Source organism: Arvicanthis niloticus, chromosome 20 (genome assembly GCF_011762505.2).
Source record: "Arvicanthis niloticus isolate mArvNil1 chromosome 20, mArvNil1.pat.X, whole genome shotgun sequence".
Lineage (NCBI taxonomy): Eukaryota > Metazoa > Chordata > Mammalia > Rodentia > Muridae > Arvicanthis > Arvicanthis niloticus.
Genome location: NC_047677.1, coordinates 48,388,632 through 48,397,410, shown reverse-complemented (window position 1 = coordinate 48,397,410; position 8,779 = coordinate 48,388,632). Strand labels below are relative to the sequence as shown.

General features: G+C 55.5%; 1 protein-coding gene across 14 annotated transcripts in view; it reads right to left on the bottom strand.

The window, feature by feature from the left end:
• Positions 1-2,002: 2,002 nt before the first annotated feature.
• Positions 2,003-8,779, bottom strand: part of Col11a2 (collagen type XI alpha 2 chain) — a 28,176-nt gene continuing 21,399 nt past the window's right edge. For all 14 annotated transcript variants that reach the window (XM_076916606.1, XM_076916604.1, XM_076916603.1 and 11 more), the window contains 18 exons: positions 8,595-8,648; positions 8,415-8,468; positions 8,011-8,118; positions 7,669-7,722; positions 7,461-7,514; positions 7,313-7,366; positions 6,344-6,397; positions 6,037-6,144; positions 5,882-5,935; positions 5,713-5,766; positions 5,378-5,485; positions 5,230-5,283; positions 5,018-5,053; positions 4,797-4,850; positions 4,415-4,682; positions 3,856-3,968; positions 3,470-3,676; positions 2,003-3,023 (listed from right to left, as the gene is read on the bottom strand). In XM_076916606.1, the coding sequence (XP_076772721.1) occupies positions 2,883-3,023; positions 3,470-3,676; positions 3,856-3,968; positions 4,415-4,682; positions 4,797-4,850; positions 5,018-5,053; positions 5,230-5,283; positions 5,378-5,485; positions 5,713-5,766; positions 5,882-5,935; positions 6,037-6,144; positions 6,344-6,397; positions 7,313-7,366; positions 7,461-7,514; positions 7,669-7,722; positions 8,011-8,118; positions 8,415-8,468; positions 8,595-8,648 (1,629 nt within the window). In that variant the 3' untranslated portion in view covers positions 2,003-2,882. The remainder of the gene's footprint in view (positions 3,024-3,469; positions 3,677-3,855; positions 3,969-4,414; positions 4,683-4,796; positions 4,851-5,017; positions 5,054-5,229; positions 5,284-5,377; positions 5,486-5,712; positions 5,767-5,881; positions 5,936-6,036; positions 6,145-6,343; positions 6,398-7,312; positions 7,367-7,460; positions 7,515-7,668; positions 7,723-8,010; positions 8,119-8,414; positions 8,469-8,594; positions 8,649-8,779) is intronic.

Sequence of the window (8,779 nt, the reverse complement as noted above, 5' to 3'; positions counted from 1 at the left end):
CTCAAAGCAAGAGTGACCTTTGGGGACACTCCCCTTTGTGCCTTCAGGGTGACCTCTGTGGTTTAGTACCAGCTGCAGAGAGCCCCAGCCAAACCTCAGCTCTGGCCCAACCCTGCTGGGAGTGAGTGGGGAGGGTGAGTCTCTGAAGCCAGGGGGAGGAAGACTGAGGGGGAGGTCTCTCTTTAGACTTGACTATAGACATGGAAAGGCACATGGGATCCCCCAAAGTGCGTTTATTGTGTTACTAGATAGATGAGGTGGCACACACACACAACTTCAGCTCCTTTAAGGTTTGAGGAACAGGGAATAAGAAATTGATGGGTGAAGGAGAAAAGATTCAGTGGTATTGTAGGGACCACAATATTCTGGGTTGTTTGTTTTTGAGATAGGGCCTCTATGTAATTCTGGCTGTCATAGAACTTGACTCAGAGATCAACCTGTCTCTGGCTCCCAATGCCCAGATTTTAAAGGCATGTACCACCACACCCCCAGCCAGGGACTGGATTATTCTGATTACTTTGCAATGGAGAAGACAACTTAAGTAGAACACAGCAGAGACAGAGAGAAAGGCAGAACTGTGGCTGGAAATGTCTCCACCTGCACTGAGTTTGCACCAGCACTGGGTCTGCACCTGCACTGACTCTCCACCTGCACTGAGTTTGCACCTGCACTGGGTCTGCACCTGCACTGACTCTCCACCTGCACTGGGTCTGCACCTGCACTGACTCTCCACCTGCACTGAGTTTGCACATGCACTGATTCTCCACCTGCACTGGGTCTACACCTGCACTGACTCTCCACCTGCACTGAGTTTGCACCAGCACTGGGTCTGCACCTGCACTGGGTCTGCACCTGCACTGGGTCTGCACCTGTACTGACTCTCCACCTGCACTGAGTCTGCACCAGCATTGGAGTCTGCACCAGCACTGGGTCTGCACCTACACTGGCTCTGCACCTGCACTGGGTCTGCACCTGCACTGGGTATGCACCTACACTGGAGTCTGCACCTGCACTGGGTCTCAACTGGCACTGGTGTCTCCATCTGCACTGAGGCATCTACCTGCACTAGGTTCTCCACCTCCACTGAGTCTGTACCTTCAGTGAAGTCTTTACCTCCACTGAGTATGCACCTGCACGGGGGGTGGGAGGCTCCTGGGATCAAAGATGAGTGGGGTCCAAAGTCCCATGGTTTTGTCCTTTAGCAGGAACTATCTAGGTGATGCAGTCTGGGACTCACCACAGGGAACTGATGGGGTGAGGTGAGTGTTGGATGCAAATGGACTACATCCAGCCATCTCACCCCTTGGGCTACAGACAGGAACTGGACACACAGTAAGGAGGAACACCCCGGCTGCGTAAGGCCCTGGAGTAACTAGTAACTCTCAGTCTCCACTTGACAGACTAGAACAAGCAACTCTGTGTGAAAATGGAAAGCCCCAGAAAGCAGGAGGCCTTCTAGGGGTAGCCAGAGCAGACCTGAGTACTGAGCAAGTCCAGAGAAGGGCATCTTGGGAAGGAAGGAGGTCAGTATCCCCAGGCAGAGAAAGTGGAGTCTATACACACAGCACACCTCACTGAATAAAGATGCTGATATGCACATGTATATGTAAAAGCATGAGCCTGCAGGAAGCCTGACTGCAGTTCTGGCTTTTGACAATGTTGCAAGCCTGGGGATACAGTGTGTCTTGGGAAAGAAGATGGCCAAGTAGAGTCTCAGAAGCGGTGGAGTTTAGACTGAACCACTTAGAGCCTTCTAACCTTGAAGACCTGAGGCCAGCTGTACTTGAGAGGACATGGGCGAGGCAAAGCTCACACCACCAGCCATAGCCCAGTGCATGATGTCATTGGGGTGTCCGTGCGGGGGTCTGTTCTTGCCACCCTGGCTATGCAAACCCTGGGACCCCCTGGAGAACTCCTGTGTGTAGGGTGAAGCCAGACTTTTAGGGGACAGGAACTCTGTGAAGCTTAGAGACTGAAATAACAACGCAAGTACCAGAACACACCCAGGAGGAGACAATCACATTATTTAACCGTCAGTCAGGAGGGGCGTCGGCATAGGGCTAGAGGGGTCCTAAGAGTCCCTCTGGCCATAGGCTAGACATTAGCTTTCTTTCCAGGATCAGGGAAGCTAAGGAGGTGTGGCCAGGACAGTGGCTCAGAGCCACTGGAAAAACATCAGTATCTCAGTAACCTGGCAGAGGCAGGTCCTGCACAGCCCTCTGGTCTGGTCTCCCCCTGGTCTTAAGTAACAGGTCATTCCTCCCAGGGACAGATGTATCTTGGAGCTTACACCCCGGGGAAAGAGGGCTGGAGTCCTGAGGCAGGGGAGACCATGTGTTCCAGCATTCTTAGTGTCCCAGGTGGAAGGAGAGGAAGGAGGGGTTCATTGCAGGTAGCCACACCCACAGGCACTAAGGAAAACCCTGAGGGAGGATGGGGTGCGGGCCCACCCATGCAGCACCTGTCCCCAGTATCTGCTGGGATTTTTGGATTTTTGGCGTTTCTCTCTTTATCCTCTTTGTTACTTGTTCTTCCACTCTTTAAATAATTAATATAATTATTTTTTTTTTTTAAATACAAAATACACAGTGTCCTTTCTCTTCCACTTATTTGGGGTGGGACGGAAGTGTTTTAAATAAAACTCTCAGCTCTCTAATGAGTCATGAGTGGGAGAGCTGGAGGCCCAGGTACCACCCTTCCCCTGGGCTGGCCCAGCACCCCCTGGGTCACCCCACCCCTGGGTGCTGCCCCTGACTTGAGGCTTGAGATGCCCTGGCCCAAGGCCCTCTAGACGATGAGAGATCCTCACGAGAGGTGGCATGGAGTCCATGCTGTGTGACTCCAGGTGGACCTGGTTTTGGTTGACAGGGTCAGAGGCAGGCCTAGCCCATGAAGCAGACAGGCCCCAGAAGCACCCCTCCCCGTCTTGTGGGGGCCCCCAGGTCTGAGAAGGAAGCATCCAGCACGGGCAGCTGCTCCAGTACAGGCGTGCGTACCTCCAACACCGTCCGGCCTTGCTGGGTCTTCACAGGGGGACAGGGAGGGAAGATCTGTGAGCATGGTGAAGCCTCCCTCAATGGACCCCTGACCCCTGACCCAGGCTTCCTCATCCCTGAGAATCTTGACCATGTATAGATGATTCTGGATGCATGGTCTAGTATGTCAGTGAGTGCCCACTCTCAGGGTCATATTTTTGTAACCTCCGTGTGCCTCTGCTGGGCATCTGAATGTCCACAGTTGCAGGATCTTGTGTAACTCCATGTAAGACAGGTGTGTGTGCACATACTAGCCCACACAAGCTTGACTTCCATTTTTCCCATCCTTGAAGTTCCCTCCCCTCAGGTGCATCTGGCACTGGGAAGCTATACTCCTGCCTGCTGGTTCCTAGGCACCCTGTTGAAAGTGTCTCCCCATCTTCCTGTATCCCAAATCCGGGACCTGCCACCCATCCGTCATTTCTGGTTCCCACCTGACAGCCATCTCTGAACTCCTTGACGTAAGGGCTGGTCTCAGGGCTCAGCTCATCCTCGTTGGCCCCTCGGAGTTTCAGGGGACCATCCTGGGACACTCCAGAGCAAGGGTAAGAGACATCCTGGTGGGCCGAGACACTGAGCAGCCGCAGGAAGGTGAGCTGGACCACACCCACTGGGGAGCCCTCAGAGTCCACATAGGAGAACTGGAAAGAAGAGACAGTGTGACAATGACCTCTCTGGGGAGCAGCCACAGAAGGGGTAAGGACCAGTAAACTCCAGTCTCGGGGCCCGAGAAAACAAAGGGAGGGTCAAAGGTCACACAAAACAGAAAGAAGGGACAGGATGGACAAGGGTGGGCAGACTGAGGGCCAACAGCTCGCACCTGTGTGACATCATCCCTAGGCGTGACACATGTCTCCCCTCCTGCTGTAAAGTTGCAGAACACCCGGAAGGCATCTCGAGCACAGCCCTGGTTGGGGTCAACCCAGTACTCTCCTGTAGGGGGGACATGGAGGTCAAGGTTACGGAGGTCTCATGCTTCAAGATACTCCTTGATCTAAAGCTTCCTTCCCTTGCTCTGCCCCGGCGCCCCAGTCAGACCTACAGCCCAGACCCCCAGTGCTTTCCCTCTCAGGGCTCTGTACACCTCCGTCCTGAGCACCCTGCGGCCCTCCCCAGCCTCTGCTTGGTGCCCGCATCTCCAGTACTGACTCCGGGCCGCCCTGCGGAAGGACTGCGATGTGTAGCTGTGATGTGTACCTATCTGCATGGACTCAGGTGCGTGTGCACACGTTGTGGGTGTGTCTGCTCTCACGGATGCTAGTGCTCACAGAGGGAGCCCTGTCAGCTGCTAGGACCCTGAAGCACTTCACCCCGCCTTCAGTAAGAACCCCACTCCCAGCAGCCACTTTGCAGAGCCCCGGCCTGAGGCTGGTGCTGACCATCAGGAAGCTCGGGGTGGCACAGCTTCAAGTCCTGGCAGGTTCGAGCAGGGCTGTCCTGGGTCCCCGTTGGCCTCCTCATCTGCTCGATCTCCTCCCGCAGAGAGTCCAGTGAGCCAAAGATCTCCTCCAGCCCTGCAGGACTGCCCGGGGCACCGCCAGTGGGCACGGCCTCCTCCTCCTGCATGAGTTGGCTTCCGTCCACGGAGCGGCGGGTCTTCTTGGGCATCTGGATAGGCAGTGGCTGGATCACCTCGCCCGGGGGACCCTGGGTGGACACAGAGAGAGTACAGTGAGGTCTCGGTGAGAGTAAAGAGTAGGCACAATGGGGCGCTTATAGCCAGAGCAGCCGGTCCTTGCACCTCGCTCCTCACTCACTCACCGGGTGTCCTGGAGGGCCCTGGACGCCTTTCTCCCCCTTGGGTCCAGCAGGGCCCTAAGAAAGGAATTAATAAGGTCAAGGAGGGGTCAAGAGATCAAACACAGGATCAAGGTCACAAAAGGGTCAAACTGGTCTCGCGGCAGAAATGAGGGATTTCCGCACTGAGACAGGATCAGGGCCGGCTCAGGGAGGGCAGGGGTCAAGGCTAGTCGGTCACTCACGGTGGCTCCTTTGGCTCCTTTGGGGCCAGAGGGTCCCTGTAAATGAACAGAAAGGGTCAGGTCAGGAAAGGACACAGGACTAGAGAGACAAAGTCACGAGTCTAGGAGCGGCACAGAGACACAGAGAAGAGAGAACTGTGTGGGGGACACAGGACTGGACGGGGAGTCTGCAGTAAGCTTACGGGATTAGGAGGAAAAGTCAGGGTACTTACAGGCATGCCAGGAGGCCCTCCAGGACCGATGGGGCCAGATGCTCCTGGGATACCCTAGAATAGCAAAGGGAGAGGTTGGGTCCCTCATTCCCTCTGCCCCATAGACCAGTTCCTGTCCCCACATCTCTGAGCCATGTCCTGTACCCACCGTCTCTCCCTTCTGTCCGGGTGAGCCCTGAGGGCCAGGAAGGCCCCGGTCACCCTTTTCGCCTTGCTCTCCGGTTGGCCCAATCAGTCCAATGAGACCTGGGTGACCCTGTATCAAGGGAAAGGTGGTCATAGGAATGCTAAAAAAATGTGCTCAGATGATGAAGGGCCAGAAGACAGAGAGACAGACGCAGGCTCTGGAGAAGCTTCGGCTGGCAATGGTCCCATGAACAAGAACCCGAGGTCTGGGCACTGGAGGCCCGAAGCAGACGAGTGGGCACTGGGCACCCCTGTGGGATCTGGGGCTGAGGCGGGTGACCCCGTATCTTCTCTTACCTTCTCCCCCTTGGTTCCAGCATCACCCCGGAGGCCAGGAAGCCCTGGGGGTCCCTGTGGGGAGACAGGAAGTCACTTTCCTTAGAGGTGAATCCAAGGTCATCTTCTATTCCCTCCCTGACTCTGGCCAGTCCAGGGGACCCACCCACTCATACAGCCAGTCACTTACCACAGGACCTGGGGGCCCAGCCTGGCCCGTGGCTCCAGGGTGGCCTTGCTGACCCTATAGATTAGAGAGAACACCCCAGGGTCAGGATGATTGTCACTACATTGCACACTGCCCATGGCCGGCACCCTCCTCCCAGATCCTTCACTGCAACTCACCACTGAACCAGGGAGCCCCCGAAGACCATCGGGGCCAGGCTTTCCTGCTGGGCCTGCAGGACCCACAGGGCCTGTCTTTCCCGGGGCCCCCACAGCACCAGGGTCTCCCTGAAACACACAGAAAGAACTTGTCCTCAAAGGCAGAGGAGGAGACAGAGGAGGTGCAAGGTGGAAAGGTTGGGGCTCAGGAACAAGGGCAGGGGGCTCAACATGGAAGAGGTGGGCATGGGGAAGGAATCTGGAGATGGAAGTCTAGGAAAAGAAAATGTGGGCTGAGTCCCGGCCCCCAGGGTGGCCTCTCCGTCACCTTGGCTCCCTTCTCTCCCTGCCGTCCCTCTAGACCAGGAGTGCCAGCGGGTCCCTGAAGAAGAGAGCGGGAAAGAAAAGATAAAGTGGAAGCAGCCTGACCCAACTCAGCCCTCCCATCCCTGCACACACACTAACATGCACACACACACTCATGCACACACTAACATGCACACACACTAACATGCACACACTAACATGCACACACACTAACATGCATACACATACTTATGCACACAAACATGCATGCACACACACACACTTATGCATACACACTAACATGTATACATATGTACACACACACTTATGCACACACACTTATGCACACACACTAACATGCACACACACTAACATGCACACACACTAACATGCACACACACTAACATGCACACACACACTTATGCACGCACACTAACATGCACACACATACACTTATGCACACACACTAACATGCACACACACTAACATGCACACACACTAACATGCACACACACTAACATGCACACACTAACATGCACACACTAACATGCACACACTAACATGCATACACACTAACATGCACACACATACACTTATGCACACACACTAACATGCACACACACTAACATGCATACAGGTGCACATACAGAGAGGACCATTCACAGACAGTGAAGACGGGAGCAACCACGCCCATCGTTAAAACAACCTCACTACTGTGGTGAAGAGCCCTGGGCCACTTTCCCTCATCCCATTGCCTGTTCCACAAACTAAGAGGTTAAGCCCTTCATCCTGTGGCCACCTTGGTAGGTCAGTAAGTAACACAGATCAAAGCCCAGAAAAAAAAAAAAAAACACCCAAGGTATTAACCACACCAAAGATGGCCAGCTACACATACCACACCCCAGCCAAAGGTAACCAGATACCAACACATTCCTGCCGTTGCCTCGTCTCCATCCACCCAACCCAAGGACGGGCAACTGAATCAACTTACCCGCTTTCCAAGGGGTCCCGGGGGCCCGTTCTCCCCGGTGGGACCAGGGGATCCCTAGGGAGGGAAGACATGAAGAGAGTAAGGAGGCCTTAGTCAAGAGACCTCTGGGAACAGGTACAGGGGAAGAGAGGGGTCGCTGGTCACTCACAGGCTGTCCTGGCTCTCCATCCTCGCCTCGGTCTCCCTTAGCTCCATCCTGGCCCTGAAGGGGTGAAACAAAGTCAGAGGAGGGTCCCCAACATGGCTGACATCTCCGCCAAGATTCACTCCTGCCATCTGCCAAGTCACCCCACCAAACCCTGGTTCCTCGAGACCCAGGCCCACCTACCACACTACCCCTCCCTGGAAAGACTTACCCGTGGGCCAGCTTCTCCGGGAGGGCCAGGGTCCCCAGGAAAGCCAACAGGACCCTAATCCAGAGGGAGAATAAGGTCAGCACCCCAGCTCCCTATGGTCAGTCAAGGCCCATGGACACACGGACACTCTCCTCAGGCTTGGACGGGTGTCCACTGTGCCTCTCTTCCCTGCCTCATTCCTTACTTCCCTATGCTCTCCCCCAGGAAACCACACTTCCACAACCTCCCTCCCAGGCATCACCCCATCCCTGGGCCCCCACATTCCAAAGTGCCGATGCCCACACACGGCAGTACTCCAGGGTCTCCCATTCCCAGAGCCCCCCTTTCAGCTCCCAGACTCACAGGGTTCCCCTTGGGGCCATCATCGCCTGTAGGGCCTTTGGGCCCTGGTGGTCCAGCCTCTCCCGCCTGCCCAGCCTCTCCTTTCTCACCACGCTCTCCACGTGGACCCTGCAGAGCGAGTGAAGGGGTCTTGATATCAAAGAGCTGGTCCCTACTCTCAAGACAGCCTCAGCCGCCCCTCAGTCACTCGATGACAGTGGGATAGTCAGAGTCAGGCCAATAGAGGGGTATCCTGGCCCATCCTCCCTTCAGGGAAATAAATGGTGACTGGGCTCCTCCAGCCCAGAGATCAAGTAAGGAGCAGACTCCTTGTCTGCTGTGGCGGTCTCAGAACGAGACAGAGAAGGTGGGGTACAGTCAAAGGGCAAAGGGGTTGGAGAGAAGGCCTCAGAGCTGTCACTCACCTTGACGCCTGGCTCACCCTGGACGCCCGGAGACCCTGGCTCCCCCGGTTCACCCTACAAACAGATAAGTACCCAAGTTTCCTTCCCAAATCCCAACAATCCCACATCTCAGTCAAGAACAGGCAGAAATCTAACCCTCACCCCCTGACAAGACTGGTACCTTCACCACTCCCCAGTTACCTTCTGTCCAGGGGGACCCAAGTTCCCAACACCTCCAGGGGGACCTTGTGGGCCCTGGAAGAGGAAGAAAAGCCATTTTAGGGGGTGCGGAGGCCTGGCTGAGAGCCCAGCAGGGAGGCAGGGTCCCGGCGCCATGGGGCTCCTCTTGGTATCTGTGATGGGACTAGGGTTTACAGTCTAGGGAA